At 40.7% G+C, this 26,791-nt stretch overlaps 3 protein-coding genes and 1 non-coding gene across 7 annotated transcripts; 3 read left to right on the top strand and 1 right to left on the bottom strand.

Annotated features, from left to right (window-relative positions):
- Positions 1 to 11: 11 nt before the first annotated feature.
- Positions 12 to 6,496, bottom strand: LOC103384677 (troponin C, skeletal muscle). The gene is made up of 6 exons (XM_008318283.3): positions 6,304 to 6,496; positions 3,960 to 4,014; positions 3,590 to 3,733; positions 3,001 to 3,115; positions 2,627 to 2,763; positions 12 to 454 (listed from the first exon to the last, which is right to left on the bottom strand). The coding sequence occupies exons 1-6, from the start codon at positions 6,304 to 6,306 to the stop codon at positions 423 to 425; spliced, it is 486 nt and encodes a 161-aa protein (XP_008316505.1). The 5' UTR covers positions 6,307 to 6,496; the 3' UTR covers positions 12 to 422.
- A 2,784-nt stretch (positions 6,497 to 9,280) lies between these two features.
- Positions 9,281 to 9,353, top strand: trnam-cau (transfer RNA methionine (anticodon CAU)). Its single transcript has one exon. It is a non-coding gene; the product is annotated as a tRNA-Met (tRNA).
- Positions 9,354 to 12,682: 3,329 nt separating this feature from the next.
- Positions 12,683 to 16,570, top strand: LOC103384676 (olfactory receptor 2G3). 2 transcript variants are annotated; one of them, XM_008318282.3, is made up of 2 exons: positions 12,683 to 13,236; positions 14,439 to 15,947. In XM_008318282.3, the coding sequence occupies exon 2, from the start codon at positions 14,560 to 14,562 to the stop codon at positions 15,415 to 15,417; it is 858 nt and encodes a 285-aa protein (XP_008316504.1). In that variant the 5' UTR covers positions 12,683 to 13,236; positions 14,439 to 14,559; the 3' UTR covers positions 15,418 to 15,947. The 2 variants fall into 2 exon arrangements, with proteins under 2 accessions (XP_008316504.1, XP_024915463.1); XM_025059695.1 differs by lacking the exon at positions 12,683 to 13,236 and adding an exon at positions 16,456 to 16,570 and having other exon boundaries at positions 14,007 to 15,445.
- On the top strand, positions 15,978 to 25,001 carry LOC103384699 (phosphatidylinositol 4,5-bisphosphate 3-kinase catalytic subunit gamma isoform). Of its 3 annotated transcripts, none has more exons than XM_025059694.1 (12): positions 15,978 to 16,587; positions 16,670 to 16,940; positions 17,758 to 18,905; positions 19,070 to 19,706; positions 19,776 to 19,841; positions 19,937 to 20,162; positions 20,437 to 20,531; positions 20,969 to 21,112; positions 21,201 to 21,291; positions 21,431 to 21,561; positions 21,750 to 21,861; positions 23,013 to 25,001. In XM_025059694.1, exons 2-12 carry the CDS (start codon positions 16,692 to 16,694, stop codon positions 23,270 to 23,272), a joined length of 3,159 nt encoding a protein of 1,052 aa, XP_024915462.1. In that variant the 5' UTR covers positions 15,978 to 16,587; positions 16,670 to 16,691; the 3' UTR covers positions 23,273 to 25,001. The 3 variants fall into 3 exon arrangements, 2 of the variants coding, with proteins under 2 accessions (XP_024915462.1, XP_008316535.2); XM_008318313.3 differs by lacking the exon at positions 15,978 to 16,587 and having other exon boundaries at positions 16,607 to 16,940; positions 23,013 to 23,170; positions 23,481 to 25,001; XR_003050959.1 differs by lacking the exons at positions 15,978 to 16,587; positions 23,013 to 25,001 and adding an exon at positions 22,032 to 22,979 and having other exon boundaries at positions 16,607 to 16,940; positions 21,750 to 21,986.
- The last annotated feature ends 1,790 nt before the right edge of the window (positions 25,002 to 26,791 follow it).

The raw sequence follows: 26,791 nt of genomic DNA, 5'->3' as shown, positions 1-26,791 counted from the left end.
AAAGGTCAGAAAAAGAGAGTTGATTTATTTATAAAGCTCAGATCCAATTTGAAGGCGAGGTGGGTTCAGGGGGAGTGGGTGGGTGGATGAGCACTGGGGTTGAAGAAGGGTGGTGTAGCATTTCTAAGGAAACGGCAGCTGCCCGGTGGACAGCTGGGTGGGCCACGCAAGGAGTCGGCAGGGGAGAAAGTGGCTTCGTCTTAAATGGTTTGAAGAGGGTATTTATAGAGATCACCACCAAGTCCTGAGGTTTCATTTGGGAAGGGGAGGGTGACAGGAGGGAGGCGAGGAGGGGTTTAAAAAGCATTTTACTCATGTCCACTTAGATGCCTCATGACCTACGTCACATTCGTGAATGCGCAGATAATTCCAGAATTTTGCTTTTACATTCTCTCCCAACATGGGAATGTAGAGGCGGCTGATTACTGGACGTTCTCCATCATTTTCAGAAACTCTGCAGACAAAAGGAGATCAGAAAAAATCAATCTTCCAGTCAAACAGCGCTCCATCACACTGATTAGAAAGACATTTGTTACTTGAAGAAAAAATGAAATAGACGAGGAAGAAGATATTGTCTCCAATTATACAGATACTAGGTACTCCAGCTCTGTAGCCCAAGACACACGACTTGATAAAACCGTCTCAAATCACACCGGAGGTCAGGGTAAGACTGACACTCACACCTCCATTATGGTGCAGAACCCCATCTGGTTTCCTCTGCACACTGAATTTACTGTTGTAAAATAGATACGCAGCACAATAGGTAGGCCCTACAATAGCTACAAGTAATCCACAAACAAACGAAGATAGACGAAGGGACCACAGCTGTAAGGGTTAAATACATCTAGAAACAAATAGAGACAACATGGACAACAGACAGACAGACAGACAGACAGATAGATGGATAGATAGATAGATAGATAGGTTAGGTGGACATATATATACAGAGAGAGAGAGAGAGAGAGAGAGAGATCTTTATTGAGTCCTCTGGAATTTTCTTTGGGAAACTAGGTTGTTCTTTACAACTAAAATGCCATAAAATCTCCCAGGACGTGACCCATTAATGTTACAGGCAAATTCCTAACTCACTGAATTGTTCCAATGATTACTTTGTAATTTACTATGTTGGTATTGATGATGTTCATTCGACATTGTCTTTATCAGCACTTGGAGTCAAAACCTTACCTCCCTCCCATTGGTGATTCACTATTATGATGTCACACTATATCAGTATAGCGTAAGAACACCTGACTGTCACAATGGTGCCAGAGCAGGTTGAGTGAATGGAATGGGGCCATCCCCAGACAAACAGGCCCTAAGCAAGATTTTCTATTGGGCCCCTCCTCCTCCCATACACCAAAACCAAGCCCCCACTTGCTGCCCCTTCTGGATTTTTATAAAATCACATCAATTCTATCAACTCTGTCTGGCAACAGCTATGGCTGTTATGAATTAGATTCCCCAGTAGATGGCGATCTGTGTTATTGCTTAAACTGTGGCCTCCTCCGTAAATGTGGGGCCCTGCACAGTGCCTGTTCTGCACATAGGGAGCGGCGACCCTGGAATGGAACATGAGGAGTGTGGACAGCTCGTCTTGGCTCAGTTCACAGCTCTACGTTGACTGATAAACAGCTCAGATCATCTCTCTGTCACCCTTTGAGTATGTGCAGATTTGTTGATCCAAATCACAAAACACTCAACATTGACGTGGATATCATCTGTGCTGAACATAATAACCAATATTAAGTGTCCAATAATGAATCCCTTGTTACGTTTTGTGACTTGAGGAAGCAGACGGGGCCCAAATGCAACACGAGGGAGAATCTCTACAGGAGCCGGAAGTTTCTTCACACAGTGCAAAACCCACAAAACTCACTGGGTCACATGACAACAAAGCATGACTACCAGCAACAGTGCATGAACACAGACCAATGACTCCACCAAGACAGGTTGAGGGAGAGAGGTGTATACAGTATAAACCCAGGACACCAGGTGACACCAGTGAAACAGAGACACAGGTGAGTGTGATGACACTGATTAGCTCCACTCACAGGAGGGAAGAGAGACAGACAGACCTCACAGTCCTTCTTCATAATGATATTAGTACTATTGATTCAATAATTCAATACTCAGTGACCTACTGTAACACAGTGGTAACATCATAATCTAGAACATAAAACATTACAAAAGTCTGACTTACACCTTGGAGCCACAAAAAAACAACCCAAACGAAAATGCAGCACAATCTAATGCATGGCGTACAGCAGGCAAATGTAAACAAAGCCATCTTCCACAGATGTCAATGCTTAACAATGTATTAGTTTGCTCCGCTCGCCAACTAATTCCATACAATCTAGTTGGCAAGCTGGAATAAGACTTTATGGGAGTTGTATGTTTGTTTTTTTCCCAATTTTTTTTTTCTTCAACTCTTTGTTTGTTTTTTAGCCACATTTTGCTATAATTAGCCACCACTTAGCTATCTCTAAATCAGCCATTTGCTTTTTCTGAGTTGACTTTCAGCAAACTTTAGCAGTTTATTTGTTTAATGAGGGTGTGTAAACTGTGTACTTGTGTTTTTGAAACTGGTGAATAGAATAGTGTTGTGGCAAATGTTACTCGCTCTTACCGTCAAAGTCAATCTTTCCATCTTTGTTTGTGTCAGATTCTCCAAACATCTCGTCAATGTCTTCTTCTGTGACCGACTCTCCGGTGAGATTGAGGATGTATCCAAACTCCTCGCGGTCGACGAAACCATCTCCATTCCTGCAGACAGAAAAACATATATATAATATGAATATTTTATTAATCACATTATTTTTAAACTGCATGGACACAAAAATACATTCACACAGGTGTACTGGTGAGCTTCAGCCCCCTTGTGGCCAACGTGAATAATACAACAGTCAACGATGCCAAATGATGGGTAATGAAGGCAGATAATTAGAAGGTTATGGCAAGAACGTGCTGCCGTTTGACTGGGTATCTGTGTGTACGGCGTACTTGTCGAAAATACGGAAGCACTCAGACAGCTCCTCTTCACTTTTTCCAGTCTGGTCCTCCTTTAACTGTTGTACCATCATGACCAGGAACTCCTCAAAGTCGATGGTACCGCTGCCTGCAGACATGAAGAGGAAAGAGAAAAAGTATTTATTCTTGATCAATCCTGCGCCACAATTAATTTATTGATATCGTCTCATGTACTATTTATAAAAAGTATTTAAAAAACTAAAAAAAACGTTTTGAAGGAATTTGGAAGTAATTTGGGCAAGTTTGTATATAAATTACACTAACATTCTGCCAAATAAGGGCAATAACACATGAGTAAGACAGACGCCCGGTGAATGACGGACATTCACAACACTTTCCTGGATGAAATGAAGCCATAGTTTGTCCACTGTAGCGGCTCGAGGCTCTGCGCTACTTTGCACCTTTTTGTGTTTTCTATGTCTTTTTTGTTTTCCTCAATTTCGTTGTACCCCCGTGTTACAATGACAATAAAGTATAGAATATAGAATATTCTATTCCATTCTGTTCTCTATTCCATGTGTCGCAGCAGTGCATTCAGATAATTTCTGTTGTGTAATCTCACCATCTTCATCCACCTCCTCAATGATGGCGTCCAACTCCTCTCTTGATGGGTTCTGACCCAGCATCCTCATCACGGTACCCAACTCCTTGGTGCTGATATCACCGCCACCGTCGGTGTCGAACATGTCGAAGGCGGCCTTGAACTCTAACAACACAGGATAGGAAAAAGTTAGTTGCACTTTGCAGTATTACCACTAGATGTCGCTATTACATGGTTGAAGTGTATAGTCTGTCGATGCAGAGGGAGCAGTTAACAGGTCACTAGAGCAAAACATTTACAGAAGTGAAGTACTTTTTAAATTTTTTTTTTTTACATATAATCAACCCAGGCTTTGACTCATGGAGCAGAGAGGAGATAAAATATGACTTGCCTGCAATCATCTCCTCTGTCAGGAAGGAGCGAGCGTCACTTTGAGCATCAGTGGGCTAAAGAACAGAGACAACGTTTTGTTTCATATCAGCACAATATACCACAGTCAACCTCACTTTACATTAAATACATATTAGATAATAGAGCTAAGACCACTGATAGTTATGTAATCAAAGCAGGCCTAGAGAACAAAGCATAATTCAACGTAGTAAACACTCATAGTGTAGTGTAGACAAACAGTTACTATGGGAAAGTGTAGTAAAGGCTACTATGTACTTGTGTATTAATACTCTAATGTCTACTTAGTAGGCATGCCAAAATGACCTGTAAATGCACATGTAAATATAAACAATTTTTTTGCACTGAGGAAATGGCATCTAATAAAATAGTAGCAACTTAGCACACACAATACAATGTGAAAATCACGAACAAAGAAGGCCAAATAAAATAATAAATTACCAGCAGTTAAAATGTTGAAACTATATAGGAATACATCAAAACGCAGTAATGCACCAACGATTAGAAGTGATAATATAATAACTATCAAATATGGATGTGATTGTGCTAGTACTATCTATCAAATATTATCAAGAACATATATAAGGTGTAGCTGTGACTGAGTGGACCAAATGCACCTTTTATATAAAGGTAACTATTAAATACATTTAGTTTAACTGTAGTAACTGCAGTACACAATACAATGTTCATACCATATACTACTACAGAAAAATGATATTGTAATATTCACTACCAATGTAAACATGGAGGCATGTGAACTTTCTGTTAACAACAACTTCCCACTGGGAGTCGGCAAACATTTCTAACTCCGACTGGCTGAGTGTATGTGTCAAAAATACAGATAATACTGCATAAAAGATAGTAATAACTTGGAAATACACAAATGATAATGCAGTGATAACGTTGAGAAAGGTAAACCTACACTTGAACCAAAGGGCAAAGACTGAAAATAGAGTAAGAAGTAGTAGAGTAGAAATGTGGTCTAATCCCCTCAGCTGTCTGCACGCAGGCTTGACGAATCTTAAAGTGGACCACCGCTTCATGTGAATGTCATTGACCTCTTGTCTTGATATCACAAAAAAGGGTGAACGAAAGGTCAAAGGTCAAGTCCTGTTGCCCAGTTATTGGTGTCTTTTTTTGTAGGTTTTTTGTAGGTTTTAACATGCCTTTATTTTGGAAGTTGTTGTTGTTGTTTTTTTTGGCTAGCATTGCTACGAATGGTTTAGCATTTAGCTTTCTCGTAAGCACCTCAATAGCTATTATTTTACATATTTTTGGCTAACTTGTAGTTATTTCTGTTCTACTTTATGAATATTTTATTGCTCAACATGTAACTCTACTTACATTTGACTAACTTTTTTGCCTGTTTTTGGACAAATAAGAGAGAACGGCTATATACTATGCTAACATATATGTATTTCTTTTTTCTGACTAAATGCTATGTTACCGCGCTGCCTGAACCCTCTTCCAGCCAGCTGTAGTAGTTCTGGTTTTCTTCATCTTATATTCAAATTTTAAAAAATATCGACCATAGTTAATTTTGGGGTAGCAATTAGCCATTTAGCCATTGTCTGATTTTTGAGATTTTTACTAAAATGGACAATCTTTAACTAATCTAACTTTTGATATGAACATTTTTGAATGCAACCAACCACATGGATGTTACTGTATATTTATTTTTACTATATGTATTTTGACAATTTTTTTAATATCTAGGGTCACGTGAGGTTGCCAATTACGTTCCCTTTAAATCTCATTTCAAGGTGGCATTTGGGAGAGGCTTTGACGAGGATTTTTCCCTCAAGGTGAACGTCCTAAGTTAGGACACTAAAGACGGCGCGACTTCTCACTTTACTCTGCTGTGAGCTTTCTATCTTTAGTACCGCTCTCTGTCTCTGTCCCTCTGTCCAATCTAAGTATCAATCATATCATACTGAGATTGGCTACAAGGCGGTGGAACACTAGAGCTGAGACAAATCCACAGTCCCTCAGTCCATGGAGTACAAAGTCAAACAAGTCGAAACCCGGAGGCTTTCGAGAGCAGCCTGCTAATGAAAGGATAAATGACGAGGATAAATTATACGTAAACCTCAAACTAAACCCCTCCAAAAACACTGCTCGTATTATAATCCAGCTAAATGGCGCAGATGAAGATCTGCTGGGTCTCTTGTCTCCTGTAAAACTCTGAATCTGTTGCCAATTGGAGTTCAATCCTCACTTGATGAAAACAAAAATATATAAATATTGTAAATATCAAAAGCAAATCCAAGCTGCAGGTGCAGAAAATCTACACGTCGTCCTCCATCTCTTGGCTGTGGTTTTCTTACCATGGTGGCTGGCTGTGCTGGAAACAACAGACACCGGTGAAAACAACAGACGCCTGGACAAAAGACAAAGTGTCCCTTCCTTCAACACAGTGTCAGGTTCACTGCTGTGGCAGTCCTCTTCTCTCTAGGCTTCGCACTTCTCGCTTCACTTTTACTGAAAATGATCAGGATTGGGCAACAGCCCCCTCCTCCTGTGATCAGAACCGGCCAATCAAAGTGGACATTAATTTGTAGCCCGTCGTACAATGTCCTGATGGACACCCCTCCCTTGTGTGTGTCCACGCTCCGACCCTCCATATTTAGATAACAGACAAGCGGAGTGACATTGATTTAAAATACATACAGGCATTAGAAGCACTGGGCAGCTGAAGGTTATTTTGGCTGGAGATCAACTGGGCATCTCACTGGAGATGACACTTGATTTCACATACTGTGTGAGAAGCAGAGGGCGGGAACACACACACACACAGACACACACAGGTTTACACAGCTATTTTTGTTCAACACTGCGTTGACTTCATTGTGCTAACCCCAGTACCAAACCTTCTAGCTCAGTGTAATTCTATATCCAGTTCACAATCAACTCTAACACAATTCACATTTACTCTCAATACAGGAAAAAGGTGGAAGGGAACAAACACCAGTTGACCCTAAAATAGCACAAAGTTACTGGAAACAGCTAAAAGACTAATGCAAGTTAGCTAAAACACTTCAAATTATACCCAAGAGAACCAAAGGCAGTCTAGAAATGATGGAACAAATTATACCCAAGAGAACCAAAGTCAGACAATGATGGAAGTGTAATGATTAAAAATACTGTATGAGCAGAAATAGCAAAAGGATTAGGAAAAAAAGTTCATAATTTTTTCTGTCTTGTTTTTTTTTTTTTTTTTTGTGCTTGTACTTTGTCGAAACTTGGTTCAGAAGGTCTGGTCCTGATAAAGTTAAAGAGGTAAGAAACACTAACTGTGGGAGACTGGGAGCCCATCTATCTGCCTGCACCCCTGTCTTCACCGCTGCTCACTTGTCCTTGCACTTGTGACATCTGTAACTTAAGAGGTGCGAAAATGTTCTTGTGATCTCATACAGCTGGAGGCCATCCTTAACCCTTTCACTGACCGCCTTCTCACTCCAGCAACAAGTGCAACAAACACAAGTCACTCCATTAAAAATAGACCCTAACCCGGTCAGGAGGAAAGAAGGAAACATTTTAAAGGGATCACACGTTGTCAATGCGCGTCAACTTGTGTATGTATTTCAAAAAGTTGCTAATATGGAATCTACTGATACAATGATATTAAATCACATCGTTTCTTTACAGTAGAAATTATCAGTGCACACAAATTCTGGTCCAAGGAGCAATTGTGATACTTGAAAAGTATCACAATTGCTAATAAGAAGCAGTTTTTGAATTGGACCAAATTAAAAAGTAATGTTAGTCTACAAACGCCCTATTTTACAAACCGTAGAAAAAATCTGCAGTTCTACATGAAGAATTTGTGATCACGTCCGACTCCAGCTGAAAGGTTACTGTGACTCAACATTCTTTATTACCCAAAGAGTAATGGACTCACAGTTTCAGCTAATCAATTCAAGCTAACGGTGAATGACAGAGTATTCCTTTTCATTCAGCTGATGGAAACACGCGTTACCCTGCGGCCTGCGTTGATATTGAACAGTCTGGAATTTTAAGCAGTGTGGCTCTGTGGCTAATCACCTCTCTCTGTGGAAGTCTATTTATGCCTCCAGTCCTGTCTCATCGGCATAGAAACAAAGCCTCGCTTGTTTATGAAAACCTACATGGCCTGTTGAAAATTCAAAGAAACCGAGCATTATATATTAAGACTGATACTAATTACCAAATGTAAACGTTTCTGTAGTAAATAACACAGTCATGGTGCTAGGCTGGAATTCAGCCTGGGAACATCGCTGCCGAAAATATTTTTTTTTGCGCCATACTGTTAATATGCTAAATGTGCTTTTATAAATAAGTGAGAGGTTTAAAAAGCAACACAAACTTATTTGTTCTAGCTTGGAAACTACTGTTTGATGCCGATGAAAAAAAGAAGTGAAACATATTGGTTTACAGATCAACACATGATCTTTTGGCTTCCCGTCATCAAGCTTGCTACTATGTGGTAACAGATTTATGAAATCAGAGATGTCTTGGAGGCGTGGTGCTCTGAGACACATGCCTATTAATCACTTCATCATCGTCTCTGGTCAAAAAAAAAATGTGAAAAAAAAACTTTTGACTTTTGGTATATTTTTTTAATTTTTATGCAGCCCATAATTTGGATTATTTCTTTGTTTTTTTCAATCAATTACCGTATTTTCTGGACTATAAATCGCTCCGGAGTATAAGTCGCACCAGTGCCCCCTAGTGGCCATTGTGTCAGTGTGAAAATAATGAACATGTGACATTATACACAGTATTTTAATATATAAGCCGCACCTCAGTATACGTCGCAAACCCGGCCAATGATAAAAAATAGTGCGACTAATAGTCCGGAAACCACAGTAATATAATGTATACGCATTTATGACAGGGAACATCCTTTAATTTTCATGAATAGTGTTCATGTGATTCCCTTTTGTTTGGACCCAGCTTTCACGATAGGTCACAGCCTTGATTAGCTGCCTGGACGGCCCCTCCTTATACCCAACACACGCACTGTGCCCCACGTATGAGGACGGAGGACCCTATTTTCCGCGATATGTGCAAATTGTGTAATTGATATGCACCGCCACACAATGTAAGATACACAGGGCAAAGGTAATGACAGTTGTAATCACACACACTGTCACAATGATTGTCAACAATCAACATCTGACCAATCAGCAGCTGGTAGCTGCAGAGGTAGTAGACATTGCATCCAAGAGACAATATAAGTCTGGAGCAACAGGGTTTTTAGTTGAAAAATTCATAGAAATTGTTTTTATTGTCAATTTAGGCCTCGTTGGTTTGGCCGCCAGTGCCTTGTTGGCGCAGTAGGCAGCGCGTCAGTCTCATAATCTGAAGGTCGTGAGTTCAAGCCTCACACAGGGCATGTGTTTTTGCTTCCATAGTGTAGCAGTTATCACACCTGTTTAACACAGAAAAGATCCAAGATCCAGAGATACCACATACCTAATGGCACCTCCTGTGGCAGCCTGACTCACACTGTGAAGTTCCAATAATAAGGCAGTGGTCCCCAACCTCGGCTGGTGTTAGTCCTTACTCCAGTAATACCACCAGCCATGAAGGATCAAAATTTTCAAAATAAAACATCTTTTAAACTTTATTCTGTTAGTATCAGAGTCTGAATGACTTGTTTTGGAACATTGACAGATTATTTTTAAATGAAAAAAGTAAAGGGAAATTACTGGATTATTTTTGAATGAAGTAAACTATTAAAACTGAAGTACATTGGTTCACTGTGTCCCACTGTGGCCTGTTACAAAATGACCTACGGACTGGCACTGGCCCCTGACCCGGGAGTTGGGAACCCCTGGAATAAGGGACTTTTCTGAACTATGGTAAGGTTAATGATACATGTAGGCAGAGAGATTCCTTTTATAGGCTTTTATCTCTTTTACAGGTAACCAGGATGCTCCTACTTGACAATATAATTAGCAGAAAATAGAGCAAAACAGGTGGCGTTATACAACTAAAAGTATGCAAAGGTTATATAAATATATAAATATAATATATATATATATAAATAAATAAATATATATATAAATGCTAATATCAAAAAGAGACATGATTGGGACCTAATGCTGGCTCTGAAGGACACCTTCTGTCTTTAACCGCAATTTGAGATGAATAAATAATATAATTTTCATATTCATGTTTTTTTTTTCAAAATGGCTATCATTTCAAGGTTTACAGCTACATTAAAAAACAGTGTGAAAATTGAGAAGAGTTCCCAACTCTCATTCCATTCTGCAGATTTTCCGCTCCTCCTTCACTCCTGCTCCTCTGTTCTCATCACCCTCCTTCTACTCTCTGGATTTTGTTGCCGTCACATCTCCTGTTTCTTTCCTAACTCCTCTCTCAACCGCCACAGCCTTCACCCCTGTGCCTTCTGTCCAACTGAAGGGAGTGTGAATTCTGCTTCCATGCCATTTGACTTTTGTCACCGCCTTCACTCAGTTCCCTGTTTGCTGTCTGACTGACAGCCCCAGCTGAGGCTCTGAACACCTCAATGTTTTTTTTAAAGAAGGGATTCTACTCTTGTTGGGGGAGACAAAAAGAAAGAGGTTAGGGTTTGAAATTCAAGACCTAAAACCAAATAGTAGAAGAACCTATTGGACATTTTGGTTTTTTATCACTTAGATATTGTAGATATTGCACTTAGAGAACTGCATTCAGGACTCAACAAGTCTGGTTCTCCCCTTTTCTGTAGTATCACTGCCTGATAAAATACATTCCTGTTTAGAGGAATAGTAGTAAGGTATGACAGTAGTATGACTACTTCCACAGTTGAACACTGAACGTCACAGCATGACCCTTGGTGTTTAAGAGGTTTGGCTTCTCTAGATGCCATCCCAGCCAGAGGGACCAGTGAGTGTCCAGTCACTGCAACGAGGGACTGGACACTCATTGGACAAGTGACCTAAGGTCACACCCCTGCAGAAATTGATTTTACTGGGAGTCTATAAGCACTGCAGGCGTGGAAATGTAACTGTTTAAGATGGTGAGTTGGAGTAGCAGGCTCCATTGTTACTGCATCAAAGGATTTTCTTTGTATGCAGAGTTCGCAAGACGTATCTACGGAAAAAAGGCAGTGTCTTGTAGAGCGGTGTGTGCTTGGTGACCTTTGGTGACTAATTTGTATGTAAATAGCTAGTTCGCAAGACGTATCTACGGAAAAAAGGCAGTGTCTTGTAGAGCGGTGTGTGCTTGGTGACCCTTGGTGACTATTTAATTTGTATGTAAATAGCAATAATGTAAATAGAAAAATACAGCCTTTTCTGGATTAAGTTTTGGTTTTTGTTTGTTGTTTTCCTGGTTTGTGGGTAGAAAGTGTTTAGTTATAGACATTTGTTCCTTTCACTCCTTGTTTTTTTGTTTGTTTGTTCACATTATTTTAACCTGACTTTTGACAGTATCAATAAGCATGTGGCCATATGTGATGATGTGGCGTTACATGTATGTATCGAGTCTGGCAATATCGACAGCATTGGGTTCTGACGATTTGTTAAATTATATATTTTTTAAAATAGGATTGGTACAGTCTGCAGCAGTGCTTAGTAAATGGAGAGGAGAATATATAGACCTGGAACTGCTGCTGTGTCACGAATCAACTGAAACTAAGAGCATTATAAGAAGAAAAAAACAAAAACAAAAAAACAAAAATTACCCTTTCTACGTGATTTGCCTCTGAAACCCGATCTTTTTCATACATGTGTAACACTTTGAGTACTCTCTGTGTTGTGTCTGCTCCTCTGCTGTAAACAAACTGTGTAATTAACAAACACCAAGGCTTTGGTTTCATGTTGTGTGTCCATTTGTAAGGAAGACATCATGCATCCTTTCATGGTATTGTGAGGCCACTTTAAGGAACAGCTGTCCTCAGCCTTCCTCATCCTCACCTGCCTTATAAACTAATCCAACAAGCAGGGGGGGGGGGGTCACACTGGGGCAGGCAACTCAGGCATCTGTCCACATCCCTGACAGCAGACAATGGTCCATATTATCAATGGATGCTGACTTTTAATGTTTCTATATTGTTAATATCATTCAGTTCTTTTCTCATCACTGACAGCCACATTCAGCTGTCATTATAAACACTGATTAAAAGTCGATTTCTAACATAAAATAAATTTTCTAAAGATGCTGCTTTTCTGTTAAGGTCGGATGGAGATGGGCTGAAAGTATGGAAACTTTGCTGTTTGCTGCTGCTTATCTTTTCTTTCTCTCTGGCGCCACCAGGTGGCTTACAAAATGCACGACGTGTCAGAGATACTATAGTCGCTGGATTGGTATACAGTATATTTTATTACCCAGTCAGGCAAATGTCAATTGTTAATTTGCCTGATTTGTTTTCTTCTCAGTGCATTTAAAAAATATATAGGAATATGAATAAACCAAATAAACCAATGAATTGAAGCCAATTAATTGTATAATTGAAATATAATAGTAAATAATAATTGAGATTGCCATCAACAACACTATACACGACAACAATGATCACTAATAATCTACTAATACTACTAATTACACTATCTATCTACTTCCACTAACCTACTAATCTAATCTACTAACATCCACTGTCCAGGTTTCCAATATTCATTGTATGTTTTGTACTTTATTTTATTGTATTTTACCCATCTGTGTGTTTTTAACTGTTTTTGTTTGTTTGTTTTGGTGCTGTACTGCTAAATAAACAGAACTGAGTATTAACTCAAGGAACATGGGCCAAACAGGGATAGAGGAAAAACAAGTAGAAGTACAACGGGAAGTACTCAGAGAAAGAGACCCAGAGTACAGGTACATGGAGAAAACAGTAACACAACCATAACAGAAACGACAAGAACAAACAGGAACAACAATGATTTGACAAAGACAGTGATGGGAGAGAGCTACTGCATATACACCCAGGGCACCAGGTGGGGTGAATGAGGCTGATTAACAGGGATTAAGATGACACAGGGGAGAATGACAAACCAATTAACCCAGAAGAAAACAGAACAAGTGGACAGACATGAGAAAATCTAAAGAATTCTGCGTTTTAACGTATGTAGGCTATCACACCAGACCTACAATGATAACTTGTCTAAAGATACACAATGTTTGAAAAAAAAGTGATTTTATACAGAAATGTTGCGTTGTAGACTAGTAGTTTACGAAAGTTATTCCGGAGTTCTCGACAAGTCTCCCGAGAGTGTTCGAGAAGCAAAAGTGACAAGGCAACAAAGCTTAAGTACGTAGCTGCAAGATTGACGGTGAGAACTTTTTGAACTACTACAGTTTAACACTAAATTGTAAACGCATTGAACAAGGCCTGTAAAAATGTAAAGGTGTCAATTGCAATGGTCAGTTTATTCCAAGAATTTGATTACTCGTCACAATGACAGGACCCAGGAGGTTTTGGAGTGTTACAACACCCATTGGAGCTATACAGGGTACTTGACTAACTGTATGTCGGAGTCTCGTTCCTATTCTACAATGAAGGGTAAAAAGTTCTCAAAAAACAAAAACACAAACGAACGTAGGACCAGTAAATGTAAACAAAGCCATATTCTGTGTGGTGCTGCGTGGTGACACATTTGTCAGCTGCTTATTGTTTGTCATCCTATCAATGTTATTTCCCCTGAAATATGTGGTCCACAACTATCATGGGTCACTGTCAAGTTAGCATAATAATAATTATTAATAATAATAAAAAAATATTGAATTGACATAGAAATATTAAAATAACACATTGTTAGATTTAAGTGAGTAAATGGTCTTGAAATAAAGACATTTCATAGGAGTCAAATGGTTGCAGAGTGTATATCACTTTATTCAAACGAATTTCAATAAACAACTGGACTTGTGTGTGATTGAGGTTGCTGCAAACCAAATAAATTGTGTGCAGCCATTGTCCACTATTAAAACTAGTAAATCCAATGGAATATCAGTATCGCCATGCACACTATTTGGACAGTGGAAACTATTTGACGAATATCAGTATCGCCATGCACACTATTCTATCTATTAGAATACTATCTATTTCGGGACATACGTGATTTTTAAATAACTGGGGAATACTTTACCAACACCTACTGCCAAGTAATAAAAAAATTAAGATTACAGTCACTAAGTGAAGCACCTGAACGCTTCTCCTGTGTGCATATGTATAGGGATTAGGGGAGTGTGAGGTGTGTGAGTGGGGTGGTCGGTGGTAGTGTCTATATAGACCATTGGCCGCAGTTTCACATTAAAACACTGCGTTTGTCATGACAAACGAGGAGGCACAGTGCTACTGGTTCTATGCAGGGAACGGCACCGAGCCGCGCGTAAAAGTCCGCCTGGACTCGGCCGGCTGCCTCTTTCAGTCTATCATGCCCAACACTAAACTGGTCCCGGCACTGGTGTGCGTCTTTTTGCTGCTGACTCTCTTCTCTTTTGTCGTGAACGGATTCACTCTGTTCCGCATCGGTAGGTCTGAGGATTTGTCCTGGGAGCCGCGATTTACTTTCCTGAAGAATCTGATTCTCAGCGACCTTATCCAGACTACGACCATCAGTCCAGCCGTTATCTACTCCTTGGTGCAGCGTCGGACTATGGAGTTCAGCGCCTGGTGTTACCTTCAGTACTTCGCCGGCACCGCCAGCATTTTTGCCAGTTTTTTGACCATCACCTGCATGGCGTTGGAGCGCTACTTGTACGTGTGCCACGCCATTCACTACTTGGTCATCATCACCAAAGTGCGTCTGCGGCTTACACTGAGCTTCATCTGGCTTTTCTCCATCTCCGTCGCCTGCACCAACGTGGTGCTGTTGCACACGGGTCGAACCCAAGGAAACGGACGAGACACCAGGGGGCTGCTGTGCGAACCGGACGTGATGGAGCAACACATGGGCTTTCCCCGGGCATCGGCGATTTTCCGCAAAGTTGTCGGATTGGTCACGTTGCTGCTGTGCCTCGTCGTCTACGCCTTTTCGTACCTGAGGATGTACCAGGACGCGCGTAACGCGGTTATCCCGTTCAACACCACCAACAGCACGGCGCGGAAGACCGTGTTGTACTACTGCTGTATGCTGTTTTTGCAATTGCTCCCGCTGCTCGCCAAAGCCGCCTCGGACGCGGTGTGGGAGATACAGGGCACCGTGGCCATGGAGGCACAGGAGTCCTCGTCCTCGTCCTCGTCTTTGACCTCCATCTCCACGTCCCTATCTACCGCCAGTGCAGCGAGCGTCAAACGGAGCTCGACATTCTCGACCACCGCAGCGGGGTTTCACCTGACTCTGCTCATTTTGCTTGTTGTGCCACCGTGCATCAACCCACTGGTGTACTTGTCGAGGTCCGCGGAGATGCGAAAGGCGCTGCGGAGCCTGTTTCAGTGGTGGACGGAGAAGAGAGGTCTGGTGGAGATACGAATGAGAAACGTTGAAGATCCAAACCGGGCTCGGGCAGCGTGACTTTCCCGGCGGTCACTAATACACTGTTGTAAGTTACAGGAACGTGTTTTCCTATTAAAAAAAATGTTTGCAATATGTTGTTTACGTTTTTGTGTAAGAATGCCTCGACCTTTCAATATTGCCATTGAATAATTGCTGATTCACTTTATATTGGTGTAATTACTGGAACTAGCTTAATATGGCACAGCCTAACTAAGAACTGTTTTTTTTAAAAGAAAAACACACAACCAGACTACTAACATGTTTTGTTTTGTTCTTCTGCGTTTTGATGACATTTTATTGTGAAAACTAATGTGAACTTTTCATAAAGTGGATAATGTTTTTTGCTACATTAAGTAATGCATTGCACAGACAACTGTAAAAAGTAAACCTGTACCATAGACTGTATATAAAAGCTGTATATGGAGTTTTGTCGCTGCGATGTAAAAGTTGTGGAAGTCAGCTCTCAGAAAATATATTGTTGTAAATGTGTATTTTTCATATCATTTATAATTTCTTAAATTCTGGTTGTTTTTTTCCCCCCATGTTCTTTTTGTCAGAAAAGTCAATATAATCACGCGTGCAGTCACTAGGACGCTATTGGTTGAAATAGATGCAGCAAGTGTCAGTGTTACAACTACAAAGACACAAGTAATCAGAGTGATTCAGTAAAAAAAAAAGAAGTAATTTGAGTTCTTATATGTGGAGAATGCAGGTGTTAAATCTCCAGATTTGTGCTTTAGGTTAAACTATGTTCAATGAGGTAATAGTGAAGTGAGTCTGCTTCCTCTTCAGTAAATGACTCTGGCAAACTAGCAAAACAGGTTTCATATGCTTGAATAAGTTGTAGCACAAAAGTTTAAATGTAGTCTAACTTACTGATTTTATAGAGGAAAAACTCTTCATATAAGTTTAGAGCTTTTGTCGAATTATTTCACTGAAACTGCCGGTAAAAATCACATCAGCATTAAATTGTCTCATCTATTTACAAGAATAAGGAACAAGGAAGTCAGTTAAAGCTAGATAAAGTTTGTGTCTATTTTTGGTGTTTGACAATAGGTGGAACAAAAGAATGAGGAAGTGCAGGAAGTGATCACAAAAGGAGAACAGAGTGTTACACAGTCGCACAGGTAGACTAATGTAGCAGGCTTGGTATGAACACCTAGGAGCAGCAGCACACAACAACAAAAGGTATTTCTGCTTTATTGGCACATTTGCAATCTCATCACAGTATAATGCTTTTTGAGCACATACAAATCAATTTTACCTTTAGGTTGACCTTCAGAAGCTTAGACATGTCTTTGGACTCAGAACCGAATCTGAATCAGTCTGGAACTCCATGTGCTGCGGATCCTGTTTTAGGCACGGCCACTCAGAGCCGCTCTGAGAACATTCTAAAGTTTATCTGCGACTTCAAACCTGGAGGTGGTCTGTCACTGAGCAGCGACGAGGCTTTAAGCGCCGATGCGGAATATGAGTCGGTGTCCGTCGTTTTACCAGCTCAGTGCAGCATTTACCAGCTGCGCCTCCACATCTGTATGCAGGTAAACAAATCAATATTGTGTATTTTCGTAGCTGATTTTTTTAGATAATTGTTTAGTATTATCTTAAATGTAGAAAAAACAGGAATGAAAGATAACCAGGATTAGTCTACAAGGTAGTACTATATAAAAAGAACCAAAAACATGAACTCATTCATTCATTCATTAGTGCTAAATCCTTTGTCAGGTCACCTTTGCAGAGTCACCACAACAAAACCTGTTAGTAGCCCATTGCTAATTTAACTATTCAGTAGGGGTGTAATGATACACTCAACTCACAGTACGATAAGGATCACAATTTTTCTTTATCACGATACAATTTTATCACATTTGTTTATGAAACAATTTATGACCAAATACAATGATCCTTTATTGATTTTTAAGAACTATGCAAAATACCATCAACAACTGAAATGATTTTGTGTCCCTCATAAACCATGTGTGTCAAACTCAAGGCCTGCAGGCTAAATGTGGCCCGCCAAGTTACTTTGCGTGGTCTGCAGGAGCCTAAAAAGATGATGTTAAATAACAGAATAAAATCAATGTGAATCATCACACATTTTAATTGATTTATATTCGATTCATGATGCATCGTTACATCCTTACTATTCTGTAATATCAGTCAAAATGGCTAAAGGAAAAAAAAAAACATTATTTGATAGAAATTGTTCAGAGAACAAGTAAAAGATAGTTTGCTTAAATCTTAAACCAAATCACATTTGCAGAATTTATGCTGCAGTAATCCTCATAAAGAGGAAGTCATTCTCCAGATTGTTTTCAGTGACTGAAACATCTCATTAAATATTGTTTCTCTGTTTAGTTCCAAGAAAAAAACTGCCATTCAGATCCTTTTGCAATACTTGACCCAGAGAGATACTCTTTGCTATATGAAAGGGGAGGAGACTGGTATGAGGCCTACGACGACTGTCAGGTGGTCAGAACGTTGGACATTCCATGGACACGTGATGAATCAGGGCATTTGACAGCACACATTGTGCTCAAACCTCCTTTGGCGGTGGAGTCCGAGGAGGGGAAGAAGCAGCAGCAGTGTCTGGCCTACCTGATTGGTCACGACTTGGAGAAAGAGGCGTCCGATAGACTGGGCGAGTTCACCTTCACCCGCAGGAAACTGGCCTCTCCAAGAAGACAAGAGTTGAGCAATCGCGATGCTAAGACGTACGCCACAGAACCATGGATTACGTTGGCACCAATTCCTAAAGAACTGCAGGAGCAGCTGAACAGGAAGCTTCCTGTCTACCTCCACTACATGAACAAGATCAGCTTCAGCTTCGAGGTCGATTTTAGCGCAAAGCCTGACATTCTCTTCCAGTTCTTTGGAAAAGTCGCACTAGACCAGGGCCTTGAAGTGGATTCTTCCGATGATCTTGTGTTAAAGGTCACAGGAAGGGAGGAGTTTATATCTGGAGATCACTGTCTCATCGATTTCCTCTGGGTTCGTCACTGCTTGAAAACCAATCTAGACTTCCACCTGTCTGTGGTGCACATATCACAGCTCGCTGAAGATACGGTCAAGTTTGTGGACTGGCCACTGGTCGATGGCTTTAGTGGAAAATTTAGTTCCCATGAGGATCTCTGCTTGGAAGGGAAAGATTTGGACGACATCTTTATGATATCTTTGTGGGACTGCAACAGAAAACTGCGACTCAAACTGCTGGGCTTCGACATCCTAAATCTGCCAATAAAATGCCCTCAGACCGTTTACGTGGAAGCTTCCATACTTTACGGCAAAAAAGTTCTCTCATCGGTGACCTCCACCCCCAAGGCCTTTGCCGATGAAGTTTTATGGAATGAATGGCTGGAGTTTGATATTCTTCTTAGGGACTTGCCTCGAGGGGCTAAGCTGGGTTTGACCATCACAGCCTGTGGTCCTGAAGTGTCCCCCATGACCAAAGACTCAGGGGAAGGAAAGGTTCTCTACTTCGTTAACCTTATTCTTATTGACCACAGGTAAGTTTGTATGTTTTTGCGAAGTCTACATCAGGAAAACTCACAAGTGGCACTTGGAAATTATTCTTCCAAATAAAAGAAAAAAAAGAAAAGTTTTTGCTGCAAATTTAGAAAACTATTTCTAATCTGTGCTTTCCTTGTGTTACTTATGGTCAAATCCACAGATCTGTTCTGAGCCAAGGCTCTCACACTCTGCACATGTGGGCCTACCCCAGTCTAGAGGAAGAAGCTATCACATACCAAGCAGACAAACTCTCCTCTGCAACGAACCCAGATGTGGCAAACTCCATGGCCGTCAGTTTTTTCCTTGACCGCTACAGCTTTCCTGTGGTGCTGCCAAACAGCTTCAGTTCCTCCGAAAGTTCTGACCCAACCACCTCAAGCCTCTCTTCTTCTTTTGATTCACCTTTGTCTCCCCCTTCATTCAGTCCCACCCTGTCCAGCCCAGATTCCCCTTCCTTACCTCTCCAGGGCTTGTCAGTTGGGATGAGACCCATCAGGTCCTCGTCTCCTCTTGCCAGCACTAAGACACCCTGCATGAAAAGGTTCAGGGAGGAGAGCATCCGCTACGCCTCCAATCTGCCCCAGTACCTAAGCAATGTGGACTGGATGAATCGCAGGGTGGTGGACGATGTCCACTGGCTGCTGGGAAACTGGGATCCTGCAGAGCTAGACATTACAGTGGCCCTGGAACTGTTGAGCATTGATTTTGCCGATGAGATGGTCAGGAGACTCGCTGTCAAGAGACTAGAAAGCTTGTCCAATGATGATGTGCTGAGATATTTGCTGCAGCTGGTGCAGGTAAGTCTTTCAGAAGAAATTATTAACAGTGGGTATATATTATTTAATTTTATTTTTTTTTTAATTTAGACCCTGAAGGTGGAGCCTTACCATGACAGCTTTCTTGCCCGGTTCCTCATTCAGAGAGCTTTACGAGTGAGTCCCACACGATTGTCCAACATAAAACCTGCATGTTAGCCTGCAACTTTACTTCACTGTTGTTGAAATCTACACCGACTTCTTTCCTGCAGAGCAAGAGAATTGGTCACTTCTTCTTCTGGTATGTCCGCAGCGAGGTGGCTGGCTGCCCTTATTTCCGCCAGCGCATGGCTGTGATTCTGGAGGCCTACCTCCTGGGCTGTGGACAGGCCATGCTCAACAGCTTCACCCAACAGGTCAAAGCTGTGGTGGCTCTAGAAGAGGTTGCTATCAAAATCAAAAAACTCTTCCCTGACAGGAATGACTCTGCTCCTATAGGTTGGTCATTTCATCATAACCTTGTTGTCTCAATATATGGATGAACTATGCCAAAGGGATTTGCTAGATATGATTATGATGTAGGTAATTGAGGGTGTTTGGGTTGCTCTTGATCAACAGCTAGTACGTACACGTAGCTCTGCCTATATCCTCTGCAACAAGTTTTTTTTTCAGTGGTTTTCTATATATATTAAAACAAACAATGTCACAGACACATAATTTACTTTCATTTTATTTACTCCTTTGCAATTTGTTTCTTCACTTCACTTCACAGCCTCACTCAAGCTTCAGGAACTTCTGAGGAACTGTAGCCTGCCTGATGAGTTCCTGCTACCATTTGACCCTCGCGTCAAAGCAGGAAGAATTCTGGTAAGAGGAAAATACGTGCAAAGAGTGGGATATTCTTCCAAAGTCATTTTAAACAGATCTCTTTTTTAAGGGATGTCCGATATTCTGATACTTTCCAAACACTTCATTTCCGATTCTGATGTCAATCAATACCAATATAGGCCTGGTAATATTTAATTATCTTAACAAACAACTGTATGAGTTTGAGATCAATTAAATGAGCTGCAATGCTGCCATCTAGTGACTTTCACTTTAATATACAGCCGTTTATCCCTAAAACTATTTTTAGGGCACACATAATTTAGCGAAACCCAGGTATTGCGTTAACGGGGTTTTCATTATCGGAGGAAAAACCGATAACGATTCTTACACATATTACATGATATGTTAATATATAATATATCGGTCACTCGATAATATCGGACATCACGATTTGTCGTTGCACTGTTCTCACACAGATCGATAAGTGCAAAGTGATGGCGTCGAAAAAGAAGCCTCTGTGGTTGGAGTTCTCTCACATGCCCTCGCCCAGCTCAACCACGTCTGTGGGAATCATTTTTAAAGAAGGAGACGACCTGAGACAAGACATGCTGGTCATTCAGGTCAGAAAATGTCGAGGAGCATTTTTTAACAAGTGTTGATTAAAGAAAAAATATTTAAAGAGTGTGTGTATACTGTACTTCTGTTCAGACGTTGGTGGTGATGGACTCAATCTGGCAGGAAAAATCCCTGGATCTGAACCTCATACCGTATGGCTGCATCTCCACTGGACACAACATAGGTCTCTGTGCACCCAGCTTCTCACAGCACTGTTGAAATCTTTGTCAGATTCAACTTTTTGCTGACTTTTAACAACACAAATTTATAAAACATCTTGATGTTTTGGTTTTTTTTTTGTATCCATACGTTTGCCAAACCAGGTATGATTGAGATCGTGAGAAACGCAGCGACTATTGCTGCAGTGCAGAGAACCCACAGAGGAACAGCTGGGGCTTTTAGGAATGATGCCCTTTTTGAGTGGCTCAAGTCAAAGTGTCCACTCCAGGAAATAGTAAGTGGCTGGGAAAAACACGCAATAGGGAGTGAACCTTGTTGAAGTCCATTAGCTTTAGAGTTGCTATAGCATGACATTATTCTGTTAACCAGCTAAAAGCATCAGTCCATGTTTATTCACTTTCTCATAATACATTCATGCCATACAGGATTCTGTTTTATCTTTTCTTTTTCTTTTCTTCTCAGCACTACAAAACAGTGGAGCGGTTTGTGAAGTCCTGCGCTGGGTACTGCGTGGCCACGTATGTCCTAGGTATCGGAGATCGACACAATGACAACATAATGGTAACAGACCAAGGTACGAACACTGTTTAATTTTGATTAAGGCTGGGCGACGATTAAAACTTTTACTAACGAATAAATCGCATGACCTCTTGTGATTAATCGCAATTAATCGTGCCAAATCAAATAACAGATTCAAAGGTACTTTGTAGTGCACTTTTACCAAATCAAATAACAGATTCAAAGGTACTATGTAGTGCACTTTTACTTTTTTAAATGTACTGCTTTACAAAAGAAAATGCTATAACATTGGTCATACACACTTTTAACGTCAGCATTCTTCAGACAGTAGCAATTAAATAAAAAATAACCGGCAATTTGATCTGAGGTTACAGCAGAAACATGTTTCTTTTACTCGGTATCAACGGTCCCTGAGTGAGGTGAAGCACAGAAATGTTCATAGCTGGGACTTTCTGTTGCAGGGCTTTAGTCTGTTAACTTTACATTTATACTGGATTTCACCAGTGTTTACAACAGCAGTCAGCAGTTAGCGCTCTGCAGCCATAACAGCTAATGCTGCTGTTTAAACCGGTTATGCCAACGTTAGCGCTCTGTAGTGCTAACTGCTAATGGAACAAACTTTTACAAAATAAAACCTAGCGAACAACATTTGTTTACAATAATAAAATGAATCATAAAAAACAGTGTTAACACATAATCAAATAGTTGTTGTCATCAATTAATTAATGAGTTAATGCAATCATAACACATTCATTTGCCCAGGCCCAGTTTGTATATGTCAGGTATGTATGTTTTTAATTTTAAATATAGAAATTTTTGTTTCTGTCAAAGGTTTCCTTCTTTTAAACAGCAGTTAGCATTTTCTTAACATAGCATGTTACAAACGTATTATAAAACAACTTTAATGCAGATTGTTCCTGACTTAAAGAAATATACAGGGTTTAGAGAAAAGAAAAGAAGCTTTGAACCTTGTGTTAAGGCTCCAGTTTCATCATTTACTGCAAATGACATGCATGAGACATATGGAGGGCTTAGCCACCCTACCCCTGCAGGTGTGCTGGGCTGTAAGCTGAAACAGATGAGTATTTATAGAAAATACAGCAGTGACAAAAATGGACTCTTCAAATATATATATAAAGAGTCCTGAAAAAAATAATGAAGTCAAGATCAAGATTTCACTACTGATAATTATTTCTGCTCTCACAGGAAACCTCTTCCACATTGACTTTGGTCACATTCTGGGCAACAGGAAGCACTTCCTGGGCGTAAACAGAGAGCGCGTGCCCTTTGTCCTTACACCTGACTTCCTCTATGTCATGGGCAGGATTAAAGGACGTAACAGTCTCTGTTTCAGTGGCTTCAGGGTAAGAGGTCACACTGTGTGTGTGTGTGTGTGTGTGATAAGACTGAAATGTGGCCGAGTCAAGAAAAAATGTCAGCAGAATCTCAACTATTATTCTCCTTAACAGTAGGTGGCGATCATACCCCAGTAATACAAAACTACACCTGAGGTTTTTCAAGTCAATTCAATTTGATTTGGATAGCCCAAATTCACAAATCACATTTGTCTCAATGGACTTTATAGTTCAAAATAAACATTGAAATAGAATTTTATTGCTAAATGAAAATTGAACTTATATAAACTTATTGCCCTATGACTTCTCCTCCCATCAGGACACCTGCACCCAGGCCTACCTCTCCCTACGCTCCCACTCCCGCCTGCTGGTCACTCTCTTCTCTCTCATGTTGCTGACGGGCATGTCTCAGCTGGGCGCTGCAGAGGATATTCGCTACCTGCAGGAGGCGCTGCAGGAAGAACAGAATGAGGTGGAGGCCACTGAGCACTTCCTGCAGCAGATCTCTGTGTGCGAGCAGAAGGGCTGGACGGTGCAGGCCAACTGGTGGTTTCACATGGTAGCTGGCATAAAATGAGCGAGGGTTGATTTTTTTTTTTTTTTTTTTTTGTACGATTCAGTGTCAGGAGCCCATTCTACACTAATTACAGGAGTGTGTTTGTGTTGGACTATTCTGCCTGTGGTTCAGATACGTAGAAAAGATACAGTTAGCATCTTGAAACCCTGAAGTCCCCAACATTTACTAATGGAACTAATTTCTCCTTAAATTTGTTTATGGTCAACCAAAACAATAACCTAGACAGCACATAACATGCCAGTGTGAAAGGAACCAGTCAGGGTTGACCCCATTGACCCCACAGGGACCAGTCTAATGAAAACCACAAGGTCAGGTAAGGGCACTACCCCAACCGTTTTTACTTATCATTTCTTCTATTGTGTAATTTGTCATTCTAAACCTTACTTATTTTCTCTTCCCCTGATTTTCTCTTCATCTACTGTGATTGTGAAAATGGTGTAGCAATTATTGGTCTTTTTTTTTAATTGCGTCACTATGGTAATAATGGCTTTGGATTTCCATTATAGTTTAGTTTTTTTTTGTTTTGACCATTGTTTTTCTAATTCAGTTTATTAGTTATTTGGCCGAGTTTGCTAGTTGTGGTTAGTTTGAATCAGCTCACACATCAAAGCATGGATAGAATGAAGAGAAAAGGGTTCTCAACTGTTCATTACTGCTTCCTGTGTGTGTCTATACCTGAATGTCCAGATGTTGCCTCAGAGATCAAGTGCAGACCTGCTGCAGACATTTGATATACTGTTGGATTAGCCAATTAGCTCCTTGAAACAATGTCTGCGTTGTAACGATCAACACGTACTTTGCAAGAACCAAGGGATTTACTACCTTACTGAAGGTGTCAACCTCCTGTTAGGATCCTCTCACTTCAAAACTTAGCATCATGTTTGCTGTGGTTAGAACACCGTTTTTACGTTAATGAAGAAGATGGAAAGGGAAATTGTTGCAGGTTTGTTACGATACTCAAGGTGAGCAGCGATATTGACATAGCATTGTTGGATACCACACTACAGTAAAGTTACACCCGACTGATGTGTCAAAGGCTGAAAGAACTCCAAAACCATGGCTGCCAAAATAAAATGACCAAACTTTTTTTGCAACCCTCACAGAGACTTCAATTCTCTGCCTTAATACATAGATCTAATATACCTTATACCAGTGGTTCTCCTACTTTTTCTACTCTGTACCAGCTGAGAAAACTCTCTGATCTCTCTGAGTACCACCGTGATGACCAACATTAGAATACAGCAGCGTAGGCCTTCACTGTTAGCTTCCACCATAGGAGAGATGTTTAGGTTTAAATGTTGTATTAATTGTGCATGGTATGTTTCAGAAAATGTAAATGTGAAAATATGAATTTTCCCAGCATACCACTAGAGAGCGCTGGTGTACCACTGGTGGTACGCATACCACAGTTTGAGAACCACTGCCTTATACCTAATTGACCTTCTACAACCGTAAGCATGCTTACTTATATCACCAACCTTACTTACTGCACCGTGCAACATCAAAAATCCTCATTTTAATGTTGTTTTTCACTCACTAAAAATGTATGCTGCGCTCTGATTATGATACCGTACAGTAAGGCAAAACACACACACACACACACACTCTCAGAGCAGACTCTGATGTGTATCAGTTGACCTGGCTGGCACCACATAATGGGCTCGGTGATGGAGACTGTCATCTCTTGATAATTCCCAGAGTTCAGATCCTGTCAGTGATGAGCTGTAGACCATGATCATCCCTCGTGGAACAGCACGGCCTCGCGTGCTGCAGTGAAAACACGGTGTTTGTCCGTGTCCCGGGATCCTACTTTGAAGATCCGAGTGGTCACACAAAATGGTGAAATTCTTTTTCTAGTAGTGGTGACCAGCCCACAGCGCACCACCAAACAAAAACTTTACAAAAGCATATGTAATAAAATGGAGTGATTCCTGGGCCTGTTTAGTTGAACACGATCCTGCCAGGAAGTAAAGAAAGACACACAAAACGCTTTTAGTTTTTATAACTGTCTGCTGCCACATATTTAATTATTCTGTGTGTCACTGCCGTAGACAAACATAGACAGAATGTGACCAGTCAGAAAATGTGGCTGGTCACTTATTAGCAGTAAATAAGTAACAGTTATGGCTCTAATGTGCTGCGACACAGTGGTTGGGAATGACTGCTTTACACCATAGGCTTTGACGTCAACCTGGGAGTGTGATATAACCTACCGTAATTACCGGACTGTTGAGCGCACCTGAATATAAGCCGCTCCCACTTCATTTAAAAAGAAAAAAAAAATTGTACATATATAGTCCGCACTTCTCTATAAGCTGCAGGTGTCCATGTTGTAACATGGGATATTTACACAGAAAGATTTTTTTTTTTACTTTTAATTGAATACATTTTTTTTCCAAACAGTGCCTGTAACACGGCTGGTTACACGTTAGCTCTTTCCTGCTTCGGCGCCCCGACTGTAGGTGGAATGCACAGGGGAGACTTAGTGATCTGCTCCAGGGCTGAAGCTAACATTAGCTCTGGGGCTAACTCCCTTCACTTTGTGCTTATCCGCAGCAGAGGTAAACAGAAACAGTGAAGTTGGGGTCTTTATTATCAGCCACACGGAGCTCACGCTTCAACATGACAGGGCGACAACTGCTGTTGTCGCCCATTCTACCATTTGCTATTGTTCTTTTCACTACCGTTGCGCGCGCCCCACGCATCAGTTTTCACATAAAACTTATAAAACTCTGCATCACTTTGTATTGTTAGTTCAAACTCAGTATATCCTGTACATATTTTCTTCCCTGCAAGTTCTTCAGGGTGGGAGATTGTCATTTTTATTCTAATTTTGCAACTATAAAGTCAATTGAGACTTTGGGCTATACAAATAAAACTGACTTGCCTTTTTTACACCCTGTCTTGACAGCTATAACATAGCTGAGTGTTTAACCTGGTGACTGAGGAAACACCCAGGAAGTTACCTGTATGACCTCTACATTCTGACCCTGCCACTAAAGAAACCCTGACTGCTTCCACTTTCCTCTGAATTTGTTCATAAAAACATTTAA

The sequence above is a fragment of the Cynoglossus semilaevis genome, chromosome 10, assembly GCF_000523025.1.
Source record: "Cynoglossus semilaevis isolate Cse_v1.0 chromosome 10, Cse_v1.0, whole genome shotgun sequence".
NCBI classification, from domain to species: Eukaryota; Metazoa; Chordata; class Actinopteri; order Pleuronectiformes; family Cynoglossidae; genus Cynoglossus; species Cynoglossus semilaevis.
This window is presented reverse-complemented; position numbering and strand designations above follow the sequence as displayed.